Source organism: Plectropomus leopardus, chromosome 16, assembly GCF_026936395.1.
Source record: "Plectropomus leopardus strain MGB_pleo_1.0 chromosome 16, ASM2693639v1, whole genome shotgun sequence".
NCBI lineage: Eukaryota > Metazoa > Chordata > Actinopteri > Perciformes > Serranidae > Plectropomus > Plectropomus leopardus.
The window spans coordinates 9,269,766-9,288,585 of NC_142191.1; the positions used below are offsets into that span (position 1 = coordinate 9,269,766).

An 18,820-nucleotide genomic window follows, 5' to 3' on the forward strand; every position below is an offset into this window, starting at 1 on the left:
TGAGTTATCGATATGCAAATTATAAACTGGGGGGTAAAGAATTCCTTTAAGGGGTGCTTTTGTTTTTCATGTGCATACATAGCAGAGTGTGCAATTGTCCTTTGTTTTAAATTTTCAAATTCGAACATTGACACTGGTTTCAAAAATCCAGCTTGGATCGGACGCTAGTCAAAATGAACAGTCACATGAGATGAACTGAGGGGTGAGATTGGCCTCATATGAGAAAAACTACCACATTGTTTAGGCAGTCTCTGAGTTTAATACTTGTTTCTGTCGTTGACATCTCACACTTCTCTGAACAGGCCCGAGTGGGGTTAAAGACCATCCATCAAGTGCTCAGTGGTTACAACATCAGAGTAGAGGAAACAAATATTTTTACAGTACAACTTCCTGCACATTTTTTTAATTCATAATTTGTTTTTCTAGACTTTAATCTTTCTACCTGCATTTAAAATAATTTCATATCTGTATTCTGGACAATCTATGGCTGCAGGTAAACTATATTACCAAAAAGTCTAAATAAACACAAGAAACAGTGTCACAGTGAAGTAAATGGCAATGGGGCTAAAACAAAAAAAGTAGCACTTCCTCTACGGTTTTTAGTTAAAGGTCCTGCACAGTCACACAGGTGTTTTCACAAATGTCTGATTGAGTGAAAACACCCCTGAAACACAGATGTTTAGGACCTTTATTTGTGTATCATGACAGCAATATTCCTTCATTTTTTTCAACTTCTGAAGACATTGTAAAGAGGTAAATTTATTTCACTGGAATTTGGAGATGCTGAAATGCTCTGACAATCATACAGCCATGATGTCATATACTGTAAGTGGAGTCATTAACCCCTTTTTACACAGAGGTCGCACCACGCAGTCATTATGAAGTCCTTTCTTTACACCGCCTTTGCAATTTTAAACAGAACCAAACAGCAGCAGCAGCATGCCGCTCCAGATTTTAGACAGCCTGCCGGCATCACAGAACTAAAAGAGGCCTGACATTTAAACCGCAACGCCTGCTTCTGGTATCACGTAATAACGTGTTAGCAGACCTTCCTAAACAATCTCTTTTATATGGAAGATGATCTCCAGGGTTCCTACACATTTTCCTGGACAAAAATTTCAAAACTTTACCATGAATTTTCAAGGACCCATAATAAGAATATTTTTTCTTGCCCCACTAGTTTGGCGTTTTTCAAATATATCAGATTCAAATTCCATTAAAATATAATTTTAGCTTACTGGCATACTTGAAGGAAGAGATGGAACATGGGGAGAAAATGGAGAAAGGTACGTGATGGTAAACGCAACGTCACAAATCGACACATACTCAAGCTACATTACGTCATCAGCAATCAGGAAAAAAAAATGCTGTTGTGTTGCATGACGCGGAGGATTATCCACGGAGGATTACGAAAACAATTTCTTACACAACAAAATTCCATGATTTTTCCAAAACTTTCAATGATTTCTTCTAATTTCATGACTTTTCCAGGACTGGAAAAGGTGATTGTGAAAATTACTTTTCCAGGTTTTCCATGCATGTGGGAACCCTGGATCTTGTTTTCTGCTCATTGGGTCAGGAGCTCCCCAATGTCATTGTTCGCCCAATTTGTGGACATTTACAGCTGCTGTTCCACTTCTTTAAGTTAGCTGATGAGCTGCTTTTTATATCTCCCGCGGTTTGTCACACGCATAACTGCCGGCTGTCCCTCTTACACAGACCTCGGTTCAACGCTGTTACTACCTCTGTCGCTGGCTTAAAGGCCAGACAACTCTACTCTCCGCAACTGTACCTTTTATACAGAACGGCGAGGTGGCATAACAGCGCTATAATCCCGCCTTAAACAGGCAGCGTAAAAGTGGCAATTAAATATGACTATTGTAGGCTAAATGCTGCAGTCTGCGGTACAAACATTACTTATGAAAGACTTGACCTCACGTGTCTCAGTGTGTTTTCTTGAGCAGAACCAGCAGCAGCCACAGCTGCACATGCATACATAGTGGTGCTAAATGAAGGTAAGATTATGGGTTTGATTTTTATATTTATATTTGTTTTGGATAGATAAAAACATTCCGATGACGACTTTTGCCATTAAACAAACAATAAAATAGATGGAAAAAAGATCCACATATTTCAACACACATCCGTACAGTGTATCCTTCATTACCTTTAAAAGGAACCTAAAATTAAAGTTTGAGGTATGGCCAACTCAGTTAGTCTTCTTGTGCAATATCGGACCAAAACCATCTATCATTAATTCACTAACCAACACAGCTGACTGAAAACAAACCACACTGTCATCACTGGCTCAGTTTTTGGGCCAGTAAAGATGGTGTCTGAGGTAAGGGGGCTGAGGCAGCATGCCAGTTTAACACACTAACAATGAGGCATCAGTGTCATTTATTTTCTCCCACATGGAGTTTCTTGAGAGGACTTTTCTCCTGCACAATTTCATTCACCTTCACGTGTCACTCTCTCTCTCTCTCTCTCTCCGTGTGGCTCTCCCCGGCTTCTTGCCGTTTCCCCAATATGGGAAAGTTTATCTTTCATCACAGACTCTGTTGCTAAAAAAAGCCTCATTCCTTCCCTTCTTATGACTCACATGTTTGGATTATTCTGGGACGTTTTTTTATCATTCATCGCCCTGAGCAGCATTTCACCTCCCTCTCTCCTTGTAACTCTTGGGGCGTCTTGTCCCAGCTTATGTCAGGTTCAGGATCCACAAACCAGTTGTTCAGTTGAAACCTAAACCTGTGCCTTTGGGTCTCTGTGTGGCCCGGATGGGCTCGGTGATGCCCCTGCCCTCTGGACCCAGACCCATCCCCGGGCTCCAGCCCATGCTCTGCAGCATTCGACTCCCCATGTTGGAGTCAGGGATGGGAGGCGCGCTCTCACCGACCACTCCTGAAAGGAGATGCCACAGGTTAGAAAAGAGGGAGATAAAGATGGAGAAGAGAGAACTTAAAATGGCCACCAATATATCACAGGGTTCCTGCAGCTTAAAGGGCAAACGTTGTGGGCATTTACAACCAAAAAACCAAAACCAAAAAAATTGGGACAATGTGTAAAACGTACATGAAAACAGAATGCAATGATTTGCAAATCTGTCTTGACATGCATTCAACTGAATACAGTACAAAGTAGAGTTGGCACAATTTCTACGTTTGCCGGTCTGGTGTACGAACTTAAACCAGTTTAATCTATGCAAACCAGCTGAGCTGGTATTTGTCCTTAGGTCCCGTTCAGTTAATTTTAAAAGTAGCTTTAGTCACAGCGCTAAACCCAACTCAAATTGCACTAGTAATAAGCAATATGACAGCATGATTAATATAATATCATGTTTGTTAACGTATTAATTGAGCAACTAGTGTCATGTGATAGCAGATTTCAGCAGAGGGGGGAGAGCAGCTCACGTTTGTTTACTTTTTGGGGTGAAGAGAGGAGATGACACTCTATTAAAAAGACTGCACCAATATGGCAACATTTTGGATTTGAAGCCGACCAGCTGATTTGTGAAGTTGAAATGAGGAATATTTATACAAAAATGTTTTTGTACAGTATTCACTCTAATATATGTCCAGAGGATTTGCAAATCACTGCAGTCTTTTGTCATAACCTTTTAACACAGATGGGCTTATGCTATATTGATTTGCCAGGACCATTCACTCCCGGATGAGTTAAAGCTTTTACCATAAAGACGTTGTTTCAGGACAACCGTTATGAGGAACAAGAGATGTCACTTCTCCTTCATCCAAAGTGCTATCGACATGCTCAATAGCAAATAGCACTCTGGCTCCCTGCACATGTGTTTTATGTTTCCCCTAAACAGACAACAAAGATGGCCTTGAACCTTTGGCTTAAGGAACTTGTGATACGCATGTTTTTAACAAATTGATCAGTCATGAAAATAATGAGAAAGTTGCTCATTTGTGATTCTGTCAACAGTCTGGTGCTGCTTCTTTATTAAAAAAATAATGTAAAACTTGTTTCACTGAAGGATCTCTTCCAACACTATCACTCTACTACAACGCTTAAGCTCCTTTGATACATCTAAGAAGAACAGTAACGTAAACATGTAACTGACACAATTTCACTCCTGGAGTAAAGCAACCAGTGAGGGAAACTACGCCCACGTCTGTCTCAAAAAGACTGTGTTCATCTTGTCCTCGCCCTTCCTGGAAGTTCGTGGTCCAGTCACAGATGCCGACCTATTGCCCTTCTTAATCCCGTCTTGATTTGTTTGAAGCGCAGGGTGAAGCCGCATGCTCGTTTACACACATGGTGGTTGAGTCTCTCGTGGGTTCAAGCCTAATTGTCAGGACGTGAGTTTGGCAGGCGTTTGCCGCCACTGTGCAGTAAGGTCAGCACCTGCTGTTTCCACTCCTGTGAGAATCAAATGTGTTTGATATTTGCAATGCTTCGCCTACTGTGTCACTCTGGACAATAAATAAAGTAAATCAAATTTATATTTCCCCAACACTCAAGTGTCACTGAAACTTTCTTGTATTTTCAACTAGCAATGCTCAGTCAGGGGATACACAGAGAAAGGGAGCTCATAACTAAAAACATTAAACTCTTGTATTGTCTTTAGCTGGTACTCCATTGTGCATACAATTCTGGTGTCACGGCCGAAATTATATCGAGGAACGGGACTTGGCTTCAGACTATAATGGGAGTTTGATCTAACGGCACAATTCCACCAGAAATAAAGGATGCTAGAGGATGAGTTGCTCCACTTAAATGGCCGCTTCATAAGCGTACCCACTGAAAAGTAGGCGGGTTTCGGTTCTCTCCTGAGTCCTGTCATAGAATTCACCTAATAGGATAAACAAGCTGCTCGTTGGGCGGTCCCTGGTTCTCTGCTCGCCACTTAAAACAAGAACCAACACGGTGGTCTGCTCATAAACTTTCTGTTATTCCGTCTAAACAGTAACACCAAATCAGAATCTATTTCTGAAAACTTTTGAGGCCAGAAATAAGCAGCACCACTGCTGAATCTTGTTTCATTTTCAAACTACATTAGCTAGTTTGACAGTTTGGTCCAATTTAAGCCAGGTGCATCACGCAACACTTCACATGTCAGTTTTGGTTGATCTTGTTTTTGATAGCCCAAAATCCATTAAACAGTAACTAACCGTTACATTTTTAAGAAAAAAACAAAATGAAGTAAAATACAAAAGGCTCGAAAAGGCTCGTCCGCCGTTCATTGACTCAGTGAGCTCCAGCACAGCATTTCAAAGCACTATCCATTTAAAGGTGGTGAAGTTGTAATGTTTTGTGATGTAAATGTCTTTTTTTTTCCTTTTTCTGCTGGCTTTGCTGACAGACAGCTAGCTGTGTTAACATGCTGAATAAGGCTATTGTCAACTTCTACTCTCCGCTGGTTTTTGTTCTTTGATAATCAGACATCAGTGTTAGCTGTAGCAAAAGCTTGTAGTTAAAGCCCACCAAACTAAAAACCATTAATGTTAACTTGGCTGTAACGTTACCAACGCTAACATCACGGCATAGTGAAGACCCTTCTGTGTGAAATAAGGAGCTTCTGTCCCCAACAGTTCTGTATAGCATCTTCAGATAAGTCTTTGACATTGGCAGCCGCCATTGTTAGTTTCGGCGGCGCGTTGACTGTTAGTCGGAGTGAGCTAAGGTGGGTTAGTGATGGGTCAATCGCAGTAGAAGAAAAACTGACCTACAGACAAACATGCATAAGAGGTCAAACTTATTCTCAGTGGTTTACTGACTGACAGTTAGCCGTTGACATCCCTAAACTGGAGGGACTAATTTAAATTAAGTTGAATCTGGTTTACTACATGCAAATAAAGCCCTGTACAACTTCCTCTAAACTTGCCACAACACTCCCATCATGCATTGCGTTGCCTGATCTTTATAGGAAATGAAGAAAAAGCGCTGTTGCCAGATCTAGTGGAAATGTGCCGTAACAGCGTTAAGCTTTGCTACCTCGTCTTTCGAAAAGCATCAGCTGGCCCAGAGGTAAAGGCAGTATTTTGGGGGAGGGGGGTGATGCACAAGTGTTACTGGCTAAGAGCTAATCCAGTATCTCTGCTCTGACAGCATGACTGGCCAGCTGACTCTTGTCCAACAAAGCTTAGAAGGAAAGGGGGGTTGAGAGCTAAAGCATGGTTTAATAATGAAAGAGGAGAGAGGGAGCAACATTAAGGATGAGGGACTCCCGTCTCCCAATTAATTCTTTTAAAAATGCGTTGTGAAACTGTCATTTTTTCATCCCTGTCCCTTGTGTGTACGTCAGAGTATGTGTGAGACAGACGGCAATGAGGAAAGCAGGCTGGTGAACATACTGAGCTCGACCAAGAGGGGGAGGAAAACAAGCGAGAAAGTGAGAGCCAAAAATACAATAAAAGGGGCAGTTGGCAAAAAGTGCCAGATGGTGTGTTAGGTGTAGCTAGGGCTGCATCCAATACCTGAGGGGGCGGTGGAACCGAGGGGGGCTGCCTTTCGCCTCCGCTTGACATCCCCTGTACATAGAGAGCCGAGGTGCCCGCTGGTCTGTCTGCAAAACCAGCCAAGCGAGACAAAAATATGGGAGCATTAGTTTGATCTCAAATAACACAGTGGAAAGTATTCTTTTTCATTTGAAAAATACCACTGAACGCTGTGAAACCAGGGGGGAGTTATGTCGATGAGACTGCAGCAGAGACAAAAGCTGGTACTAAAGGAAATGAGTCGGAGTTCTGGTCATAAATCATTCGTGTTTTAAGTTAAACTGTTGTTCTCACCTGCTGGCTGTTTTTACTGAACAGCTTCTCCGATGCCCTCTGTCTGACCGTGGGTCCCAATGCAACTGAAGTGGCAGAGAAGGAAAGAGGAGGAAAAACTCAAGTTAATGTTCAAGCAGTTAGCAAGCAACACAATTCTGGTGTGTTTAACACATGTTCAGTCCCTCCAGGATTTCACAGGGTTTTTTTTTTTAGGGATTGTTGTGATCCAGAATGTCTTAGTTTATGGCAACATTTCTAAAAAAAAAATGCAGTGATTTTAATTCATATTTTTGGGACATTGGGAGAAGTTTGTAAGTCAGATAGCCCTGAAGTTTTAGAAAAAAGATCATGATCAGAGTTAAAATGAAAACATTTTTTTCCAGAAAGCGTTTTCAGACTGGATGAACCAGTTTAATTATTTCCAATGATTTATATGTTGTTTTTATCTTTTTGGCCAAAAGAAAAAAGAAAAAAAAGAGGTGGCAGCTTCTTCTGTAATTGATTGTGTTAAATGAGAGTATAATATCAGCTCATATCGATCGCCAGCTCCAAAAACATATATCGTATCGTATCATATCGAATCAAATCGAGTCAAATCGAATCAAATCAAATCAAATCAAAATCGTATCGTTGCAGACTTTGTGATATCATCAAATATTGTATCGATGTCTAAAGTATCAGTATCATATCGTATCATGATGAAACTAGTGATTTACACTGGTTACAATGATTGGTCAAATTTGCAGAAAAGTTGCAGATATTGGACAAAATTGCAAGGTCGTGGAGAATTCACCGGGACTGACTGACTTTGCGTTAACTGTCGTGACTGCAACATCCTGGAGGGGCTGCTACATTGGGTCCTTGTAATAGATCAAAACTTTGCATTTCAGAGGGAGTAAGATGAAGAAAAGAAACATGGCTCACCTGTCCGTGTTCTCTCCTCGAGCCTGAGCTAAACCAAGGCCTGTTGGAGATATAATAGAGACATTAAGACCCTCAAATTCCCATCAAGGCAGCAGAAACCAAACTGCTATTAATCTTCATGTCTTGACTTAAGTGAAGGGCTGGCCCCTGTCCATCCCAGAAACTTTTATAGAAGCCCAACAACCTTTTAAGACATGAACTTGGAAACCTGACTAGCATTTAGACTGTAGGAACTTACAGTTAAATACTTTTAACTGATTAAATTTGGAACAAGTAAATGAAAATGATTAAATCTATTTTATCTGTATTCCAGTTTATTTTGTTTTTATATCGTCTAAATACTTTTAAATTTAAAGCTATTTTGTTTCTAACAGGGTTACTACAGCATAAGGCAAGGTAGATTTAAAACTTTTTCACTCAGAATTAAATTTAAAACCAATTTAAGAGCACAATTTTATTTTGCCCAACTGTTTATTGTAACATAAAACATGCCTTTTTTTTGTCCAGTGGAAAATAGAAAAATAGATGATAATAATAGAAAATAGATGATCCACGTCAAATGTTGAAAAAACAACCCTTTCTAAAGTGGAACACAATGAAGACAATAAACATATTATCACAACAGTAGCTATTTGCTTTTCAAAAAGAATTAGGAAATATCTGGCATTTCTGGCCTGTTTTCTGGGCGATCCGTGTTTCTCTGTCTCCATGTGAGATTCTACTGCTTGGATTCCCATCAAGAGCAGTTTAAGAAAAGGAATTTATTAAATTATTTGACAAAAAAAATAGATGTTGGATATTATTTTGAGATTTTAAGATGCAATGTAAGAAAAAAACGATTCATAACATCCTACTTCCCATGTCGGAGCATATTAAGGATTTTTAAAGTTAATTTAACACCAATTGAGATGTTATTTCTAGATTAATTACTTTAATGCCTTTTTAAGGGTACGTGGGGACCCTGTTTTAACTATGCTTTCTACAAATCAATTTAGTGTCCTAGACAATTAAATCCAAATTGCTTTTAAAAGAACACTGGCGCTGAAAGGTGGTTATTTTCCTAAGTTTTTATCCAAATTTTTCCAAAACTTTCCCTTAATATTTTACCTTGATTCCATGACTTTATAGAAGTAGTTTAAATGCGTAGGCCTATGAACAAACACTTCCCAGGCATTTACAAATAAGCAAACTGCTAGAATCTATCTTTACTTGCAAGTTATACATTCCTGCCGCCAACCTGCTGCATATGCCATTAGACCAGACCGCCACATATAGGTACTACGTAAAACTCCAAGGCCCCGCCTGGTTTCTATGGGGATAGAAAAGCGAAGATCCAGCAACAGTCACAAAGCGTAACACTATATTTTAACATATTTTGCATAATGCTAGACATGTTTTGAAAATCTATGAACAATTTAAAAAAAAAAAAATACCCAAAACGATGTTCATTCAGAACGATTCTGAAACATTCTGTTAATTCAAAAGCATTTTCAGGCCTGGAAAAAAAGGAATTTCATGGCTGTGGAAACCTTGTGTACACTGTAAGCACCTTTCATAAAATAAAATGCAACTTGAAGACCTTCACAAATATAAAAGCAAAGGAAAATACGTAACAGTCAGAATTAATAGCGATTTTAAAAGGATGAGGACTCACTCGTGGGAGTCCTGGGTTTGTCGGCCCAGTCTGTCATTGAAGCCTTGGCTGGAGCTGCCCTGCAGCCCCGCCTGAGATGCCTGCTGGTTTCCATGGAGACGACTCAGCCGAGCCTGGAACCCTGACAAACACGGTGCAGGTTCATCAGCAATAAAGTAACAACCATGATTATATAAATGATAAGATTAGTTTGATCAGTCTAATATTCAAATGCGTAGAATCTTTTTGGATATCAGTAAATGAGAGAACGGTATTATGTCTACTGATAAACCAGCGTTCCTACAACTTGAGGCAAGTTACATTTCAGACTTTTATAAGACATTTTTAATGCCACTCAGATTGATATTTAAGACCAATTTTTCAACAACCAAAATTGAATTAAAAAAAGATAACGTGAACCAACATCGATTGTTTTGGATAAGGGACAACTTTGCCCAAATATTTTGTTGTAGAGTGATTACTTTTCTGATAACATTAATGCAAAGGGGGATTCCGCAAATTCCATATAATCTAAAAAAAATACTATTATTATTATTATTATTATTATTATGATTTTTGAAATCTGACAACACAATGACAGAAAAAAAGAATAAAATCCTATTTCTCATGTCTGAGCATTTTTAAGAATTCTGAAAGATTTATTTAAGATATTTCAATATTAATATTATTTTTCTCTTCTTTTTTTTTTTAGTTTAACTGTTTCAATGTCTTTTATGACTTTTATTCCACAAGAATCTTGTAAACAATAGGGTCGCCACTTGGGATGGACTGCATTCTGTAAGTACTGGGAAATTCTGTGAAAATTGATCATTTATGTATTATCTGTATGTATAATTTTTGTTTTTTTTTAAAGGCACAGGTAGAGGATTTTCTTCCCTACGTTTATTGTACAACAACATTATATAGCACTGATCATTGACTTGATGTGTGTTTGCCTCCTACTGGTCCTGAGTGAGACTGCAACAACACAGTGACATTTATGCCGCTACGCTTTCCCATTGGCCCTCAAACCTTTCACTACTTTCAAAATACATTATAAACCACATTCAAAAGACATTTATCACAGTCCTTGTTCAAGTGTACAGTCCATGTTTCCAGCCTACCTCTCTGTGCTCCAGGGCTCATGAGTGGGAAGGATCCAGTGAGGATGCTGTTGAAGACGGGGTCAGCTAGGTCCAGCTCCTCTGACCCCGTCTCCCTCTCCCACCAAGGAACCACTCCCGCTATCCCACAAGCACCTCCGGGCCCTGAAACGGAGCCCGGCTCCCCCTCATAGAACCAGTCGCTCTGCTCATCATCAGCTGGAGGAGAGAGAGCAGAGGCAGGAAATGTGACCTCGGGTTCATCAGCAACACCACAGATGCACTTGTGTTGACTTGCTATCACATGAGGAATATATTTTTTACTGAAAGAAAAACAACACTGTGTTCACGCCTTTTAGGTCTGACCATTAATTTTAAAACGTATCTGAGATGTACCTTGCCTTCCCTCGTCATTAGTGTAGAGGCCTCCATCACTGCTGTTACTGACACTGCTGGTCTCACTGAAAAGGAGAGAGTAGAAGATGGAAATTACAAAAAGTATTTAAATACTTTTCACACAAGAACACTGTCATTTATTATTTAATGGAGGATAAACTAGCAAGCTCACACACACCATGGTGTAAGTTTTGGTATTTATACTAAAATGCTATTTTTTTGACAGCTTATAAATATGTTTTTCTACCACCCTTTTTTCAAGGTTCCCACTTGTTTTCATAGACATAATGTCAAAACTTTTCCAAGATATTTCAAGGACCCATGATTTTTCACGTATTATTTTAACATATCAGATTCAAACTATTCCAGCACAATTTTGGCGAGCTGGCATACATGAGGAGAGAGTCCTAACGCGGGGGAGGAAATGAGAAAGACGTGATCATAAACAAAGTACTGTCTCACATTGACACATATTAGAGCTACGTTACCTCGACAGCTACAGAAAATAAATTTCTCATTAAGTTAAATTTCGTGGACAGTTATCCAAGATGATTACTGTAACAATGTCATCGCACACAACAAAATTCCTAACTTTGCCAAAACTATTAATTTTGACTAATTCCATTTCTTTTCCAACCCTGGATCATGAAATTCCAGTACTTTTCCAGGTTTTCCATGACCATCAGAGCCCTTGACAACAGAGGCAAAGCTTTTTAAATGTTACATGTTGTCTAAAGACAAGCAGCCGTAAAATGACATCTTATCAACAAAAGCCAGAGACTGTGTCGTATTAACTTGCTGTGAGCTGAAAATTCACAGCAGTGCGGTCTCTGACTCCCTCAATGCCGTTGCCGGCACGTCCGCAACCGCAAAGTGTAGAGTGAAAGTCAAGAGCACTCTGCAGTTAAATCTGGGGACCAAAATGTCCCCAGAAGTACACTGCACAGAAAAAAAACACTGCTCAGCTTGATGCTACTTCATTCGACTGAGGATCTCCAACTGATGATTCGAACCTCTGACCTAGTTGATGGCTGATATCCAGCCCTACACAGAACAGAGTTGATCCTCACCTGCTGACCTACAGTGTCACAGTATACAGAAGCAGAGAAAGAGGAGTTGCAACTTCTGGAAACATCAAAAAACAAAAGTCAAAACACTAACCACCTGTCACTCATGTCCTCATCTGAGCCCTTCTGCTCCTCCAACTCCATCTTGTCCTTGGACCCTTCCGTTGGAGAACAGATGGGGTCCTCACTCTCCACCACCACCCCTTCATCTGCAGCCTCCATTCCCAGTCTGTGGGGGGCCAGTTTCCTCTTTTTCACCCTATTCTTCCCTCCTCCTGGCCCCATCAGTCCACCTCCACAGAGCTCCATGGGACCCCTGCCCTCGTTTGCACACAGTCTGTGCGGCCTGCCGCCAACTCGGGCTTTGGGGACAGGTGGGGGCCCTAGCATGGTTGAGGAGGGGGGTTCTGACTCCGCAGGTGGGTCTACAGCCATACGTTTGACCTTACGTCTCCGTCTGAGGCTGCGAGTTCCCTCTGCGGACCCCAGGACGCCCAAGTCGTCTGGCCAAAGCGGACGCTTGCTACGTCCTGTGTCAGCTGTTAGAAGGGTGCGCCGTTTGGGGCCAAGTTGTTCATCTGAGTCGCTGTTGTCGCGGGCATGGCTGTTGGCAGCAGAGACACCTCCTGTACTGGCACGGTAGTCCTGCAACACACGTCATGGTGAATATCAGATGGGGATTATGATGCTAAATTAGGAAACAAATTTGAAGATGTTAATACGGCCAAAGCGATATTTGAGTGAGGCTGAATTTAGGTCACATCTACAGTAACACATTTTCATTCTGAAACAGCTTTTTATAATAAAAACGATCTCTGAACACACAAGCATTTTAGCATTGTTTCAGAAATAATCTCAATTTATACTAACACGCCTAAAGGCGCATATAACCAGATCATTCACGTACACTGGACATGAATGCTGGGCAGTGGTTCCCAACTGGTCTGGCCACTGAGTCAAGATTTCTCCTCTGACATTAGTTTAAGGCCCACACATTAGATAAAATAGCACACTTTTTTTTCACAAAATGTAAACATCTTGGCTTAGAATACAAAGAAATAAAACACAATGTAAGAATAAACAGAAACAGCATTTCAAAATAAAAGCACATTCACAAGTCACTTGTGGTCCCTTAAGAGTGGACCGGCGACCCACTTTTGGACCCAGCCCACTAGTTGGGGATGATTTTTCTTGGGTCTAGTATGAAAGAGGAACAAAGACAGATGTTCCTTGTGAAATATCCAGAGTCAGGTTGCATTAAAAGCTATCCTTTTTCCTTCTCAATCTAGTAATGACTTACTTGTTTGCGAGAGCTCCCATTTTTTGCACTTTGCAAGGACACAGGGTGAACAAGGCACCAACATTTCTAGAAGTGTCTTTCTCAAGGACCTTTCAGTTTTTCTTGGCAGAAGTTTGCAGCAAGAAATGAAAGGTCTTAAGTTGAAGAACTGTGTGTCAGTGTAATCACCGATCCACTCACCTTGTGTTCCTCCACACTGGACTCTGAGCCCTCACTGAGGTGGCCCGTCTCCCAAGGCGGGTGTGGGTTATCCGAGCGTCTTTTCCTGCCCCTCCGCTTCCGAGCCTGCCTCTTCAGCAGACAGCCCACGGCCAGTGCATGGTCTCCTCCGTCACCAAAACCACCACGGGCTGCTTGCTCAGAGCTCTCCTCCAGTGCTGACACCAGGTCATGGACCAGCTCGTCCATCGTCCGGCGAAAGTGCCTGAGGAAGGAAAGAGGGGAAACTGATTAAAACATTTTGTTACAAGTAGAGACACTTACAAGAGTGTATAAGTACAACTTGTGTTTTATTGGAGCTATGAGCAGTGTGTGCACGAAAGATATGGGTGCTGCTGGGTGACTTATTGACATAGCGGGCCATAAAATAAAATCTGTGTGCGCGTGTAGGAATGATTTGCAAATTGCCATTGGGAGAGGAGGCGACAAGCAAATATGGGACTATCATTGTCATAAATCTACAGTGGGGAAAATAAGAATTCAACACATAAACATTTCTTTCATTAAAAATATTTCCGATGCAGCTATTCACATGAAACTGATAGTAACTAAATACAACAATGCAGATAAAAAATCACACCATATCAATCCATAAAAACAAATATGTGCAAGCGAGTGAAATGACACAGGAAAAAAGGACTGAACATGCTAACTAAAATACATTTAATATTTTGTGGAGAAGCTTTTGTTTGTAATACCAGCTACAAGACACTTCATGTATGCCTGTTGCTGAATCTTGATCTTCAGCTTATTGAACAAATGTTCTTTTGGGTTTATGTCTGGTGACTGGATCATTCCTACACCTTTATTTTGGTTCCCCTGGAACCGATAAACAGTCTCCTTTGCAATATGTTTTGTATCACTGTCCTGCTAGTAGATCCTCCTGCGCCTCAACCATATTGTCCTGGATAAGTGCTTCACAAGTTAAAACATAAAACAACATCTAAACATATAAACCAACACCCCCTTCCCAGGCCCACCCACCCCCCACCACCCAGAACACAAACAGAAAGACAACATTAAAAACGTGCAGAACAGAATGGCTTTGGATAAGAAACATGGCTGAGCAGAGGACTAAAATGAGGAAACGCCATCATGGAGGGCCGTTTGGACCAGGAGCTGATCAAAGCTCACGGTGACATTGCAACACAAATCACCCCGCCCCAGACAGACGGGGAGTCCATGCCAAAACCATGGAGCTGTGGACAGGACCCCCCCATCCAGCCAAGACAGGGCGACCCCCACGACGATGCCCCCACAGCCAGAGCCAATCACAGCTCCCAGTACAAAGGGCCCTCCGTGAGGAAACACCAGAGCTGGAGTAAAAAAAAAAAAAACTAAAAACAGAATAAATAAACAATAAAGTAGTAGTTGACAAAATAATAATCGTAATAATATAAATAAATAAATAAATATAAAATATAAATAAATTAACAAGTTGGTAGATTAATAGAATAAATAAATAAATAACAAGAAATAAATGAATAAGAAAGATTACCTAAAAGCTAGATTAAAAAGGTGGGTCTTGAGCCTGCGGTTAAAAATATAAACACTTTCTGCAGCACTCAGGTCCTCCTGCAGGCTGTTCCACAGACGGGGAAACGATGCCTCACCGTGGGTTTCTGTTCTAACCTTAGGAATAATTAAAAGGCTGGTACCAGAGGACCTCAGAGTCCGCGAGGGGTCATACGATAAAAGCAATTCTGATAAATACATTCATGACCCTTACAACATCATACCTCCAGCCAGGGTTCCCAAACATTTTATGGACATTTTTTTCAAAACTTTGCCATGACTTTTCAAGAACAGATAATAAAATTTCAATTTTGGTAAAGCATGCGCTTCACTGTGGATATTATGGTACTTTTCTACACTCACACACTCAGAAAGGTTTTGCTTTCTATGACAAATACCACCGAACTATGTTAGATATACAAGTAATCTGTCTTAAAAGGGAAGACTTGGTTGGTATTAGTCATGGAAACTGAGTAAATTATGTACATTTTCAATCTGTATCTAGAAGCAAATTAGTTAATTTGCCTTACTTGACATCGCTTGCCTTCAATGCAACTATTACAAATCGCAATATGTTGAAAAGATATATCATGCAGCTCTAAGTTGACCCATTAATGCCAACAGTAAACTTACAGAAATAAAGTTTGCCTTTACCTTAAATTATGGAAAAATGTTCCCATGATAGGTTATAAATAATTTCATTACATACAACAAAATTTCATGACTTTTTCAAAACTTTCAATGATTTTTACTAATTCCATGACTTTTCCAGTCCTGGTAAACAATATTTTGAAATTCCGTGACTTTTGCTGGTTTATCATGTGTGTGGGACAGTTTATTTTTGAGGTGGACGCATCGTGACATTAAGGAATTCCTTTTCTTAACGCCTTTTCCCGTGTCATTCCACTTTATTGGACTTTTTTCATGTATTGAAATATCATTTATTTATCCGTACAACTCTATTGAGTTAATATCAATGTCTGATCTAAACCACATGTGAACAGCTGCACTGTATGTTTAACGAAAAACGGTGACATACTTACAATAAGCTCTGTAACGTTTATTAGCTTAGCTGGTGAGATTACTAACCGACATCCACATTTACGTTAGCTGTAGGTAGCTATGAAACTCACATTAGCACGATAGCTAATTATTTGCATTTAACACATAGTTTATCATTCATTTGGTCGAGCAAAGCTGGGTGCAACACCCCGATGAGTTCACTGCGTAATACTCACTTAAATAAATCTTCAGATGTCTGATTTAAAAGCTTGTGATGTCGTTGTTTGCAAACTCCTCTGACATTACTCCTCTTTAGTTAGCTGTTTTGGTTATTAGCTTCACGAGCTAACGGTTTATTGCTAGTAAGCTACCTAACACAATTACAACAAACGTTCAACTTTAGCTAAAAATAATAAGCTGACGTTAACTACCATTAAAAATGAAGACTGAGAGCTCTTAACCTATGTTACTTTTAACGACTGTCGCCCGGAAATAAACAACGATGAAACCCCTTTCAAACGAGCTTTGCTGCTAGCCAGTTAGCATGGCTAGCTTTAGCTCCCTAGCTGGCTGATTTCACGAGAGTTGAGTGGACGTGAACAATATGTTACGTCTCAGTGATTTCAAACACCACCTACCAGCCGGTTCCCGCTTTGCCGATGGTTTTTAGATTACCTGCACGGAACATTAAAGCCGCCAAATGCCGGATACCTTTAGCCAGAAAGTACGGACAAACAGATACACACCACAGACACCATCCTGACACAAAAGCTAACGATCAACTAGCTGCTGGATCAATATGCGACAAGAGGAGGACAGCAGCTAGAGGTAAGATGCTGCCTTCATGGGCTGCAGGAAATTTTAAAATTGAGAGAGCAACGCTAACACAGCAGCAAGGATTAATAATAATAATAATAACAACAACAACAACAACAACAACAACAACAACAACAATAATAATAATAATAATTTTATCATACAAGTGATTTTTTTTTTATCTAAGGGACTGTTCGTAATGTATTGGAGGAGGTGGTGGCTGAGGTGGGACTTATTTTTTATATTATTTTATATGGTTTTTTTTTAACTAATCTTTATTTTTTGATCCTTCAGTGAATCTACAAACATTTTTCTTTCAGGTTCCCTGAGTAACTTGGGGAAGACGCACGACCCTTCTTCCACCGTAAATTATTTATTAGATTTGAAAACTTACCCTGTGACTTTTAAATAAAAGACGAAATCGTAGAGGTGAAAAAAGGTTTTCACTTTTGTCGTACATGCTGGTTAGATTTTTTTTGGGGTGAAATTTTAAATAATACTAAGAATAAAGTGATTCTGATGAAATATCATTATTTTAAGCTCTGACTTGTTTTTGTTTGTTTATTTTTCAGCAAAGACCGTTGTCGCACATGATATGTTTAAGGACCGTAGGAAATGTGATCAAAGAAGTTTAGGGCTTGTCTTGACTTCAGACCCGATGTGGGACTTGAGTGCAAAGACTTGAGACTTACTTGTGACTTGCAAAACAATGACCTTATCCCACCTCTTTAACTTACTGCCAAAGACCCATGGAGTTTAATGTTGCAAGTAAATGCAACTCTAGTCCTTAAAATCCAAGTCCTTATGTATTTACTTTTTTCACCACTAGAGAACAGTGCAGACTTTCACTGAAAAAGGCTTGACATTAGAGGTGGATGGTGTGTTGCAAGCAGTCAGCTGGCCTATCAAATATGAACCAAAGGTCACCAGTTAAAACACATCAGTACCAACAGAGTCATATTAATTACACTGGTCACTGGAACAGGCACACTTGGACTTGAACATGTAACAGGTGCTCTGTTCATGTCCAAACGACAGTTACGGCACCAACATGCTCAGAATGGGGTCAGAGGCAACACAAACACACACAAACACACACACACACACACACACACACACACACACACACACACACACACACACACAAGCATATGGACAAAAAAGCAAGACTTTATAATTAATTAAAGCACTTAAATAAGAATACGCATTAAAACCAGGAACCAAAGAAACACTACCATAAATGAGGAAACACCAGAGGTATGATAAAACCCATTAAAAAAAAGACCGAAAATGTAATAAAATAGTAATAATTTAAGATACTGTAAAGAGTAGATAAAAGGTAAATTAAAGGATCACAGCCCAAAGTATAATAATAGATAAAAATGTTAATAAAATTACATACCATCTAATAAAATAGTAAAATAGACTAAAATGTATAAATAAGTAGTCAATGAGTAAATAGGTCAAGTTTGGTTAGGAGGTAGGTTTTGAGTTCACAACTTGAGTTGCACTTGTGTGCAACTCTAGTCCTTTGAGTCCATGTCTATATATATTTAATGTTTTTCACCACTAGAGGACAGTGCAGACTTTCATTGAAAAAGGCTTCACATTAGAAGTGGATGGCCTGTTGCAAGCAGTCAGCCAGCCTATCAAACATACACCAAAGGTCACCAGTTCAAACACATCAGAGGCAGCAGAGTCATATTAATTACACTGGTCACTGGAACAGTCACTCTGTACTAGGGACACTTGGACTTAACCCCATGTAACAGGTGCTCTGTTCATGTCCAAACAGTGATGGCACCACCGTGGTCAAAATAGGGTCAATGGCAACAACAGATGTCACAGTCAGTGTGTTAACTAATGAGAGCTGTTGCACATTGATAAAGCTGTCAGGCATGCATTAGGAGGGGGAGCTGTGCCAACATAATTTGTCATTTGGCTGGTGTGTGATCACGTGGGACTGTGTCCATTTAGACTAACATTCTGACAAACAATCCTAACAGGTGTCCCCTTCCTCAAATGCCTAAGAAGTCAGAGGGTCTGGTGGATGATGACCACCCCAGGACAGTCTCAGGTTTCTGACCAGGGGGCTCAGGTAAATTTAG

At 40.1% G+C, this 18,820-nt stretch overlaps 1 protein-coding gene across 3 annotated transcripts; it reads right to left on the reverse strand.

The window, feature by feature from the left end:
• Positions 1 to 236: 236 nt before the first annotated feature.
• gpatch2 (G patch domain containing 2) lies at positions 237 to 16,727 on the reverse strand. 3 transcript variants are annotated; one of them, XM_042503662.2, is made up of 10 exons: positions 16,535 to 16,727; positions 13,341 to 13,584; positions 11,955 to 12,505; positions 10,794 to 10,858; positions 10,419 to 10,616; positions 9,316 to 9,436; positions 7,662 to 7,701; positions 6,756 to 6,820; positions 6,441 to 6,529; positions 237 to 2,904 (listed from the first exon to the last, which is right to left on the reverse strand). In XM_042503662.2, exons 1-10 carry the CDS (start codon positions 16,582 to 16,584, stop codon positions 2,735 to 2,737), a joined length of 1,593 nt encoding a protein of 530 aa, XP_042359596.2. In that variant the 5' UTR covers positions 16,585 to 16,727; the 3' UTR covers positions 237 to 2,734. The 3 variants fall into 3 exon arrangements, with proteins under 3 accessions (XP_042359596.2, XP_087945690.1, XP_087945691.1); XM_088089564.1 differs by having other exon boundaries at positions 11,958 to 12,505; positions 16,535 to 16,726; XM_088089565.1 differs by lacking the exon at positions 16,535 to 16,727 and adding an exon at positions 16,133 to 16,474.
• Positions 16,728 to 18,820: the final 2,093 nt, after the last annotated feature.

Excerpts from the sequence above, each read along its gene's own strand:
- gpatch2 (XM_042503662.2), bottom strand. The coding sequence starts at position 16,584 with ATGTTCCGTGCAGGTAATCTAAAAACCATCGGCAAAGCGGGAACCGGC. Across the intron at positions 7,702-9,315 it reads CAAACCCAGGACTCCCACGA|GCCTTGGTTTAGCTCAGGCT; the intron begins GTGAGTCCTCAT and ends TATCTCCAACAG. Across the intron at positions 6,530-6,755 it reads TCAGTAAAAACAGCCAGCAG|ACAGACCAGCGGGCACCTCG; the intron begins GTGAGAACAACA and ends CTGGTTTTGCAG.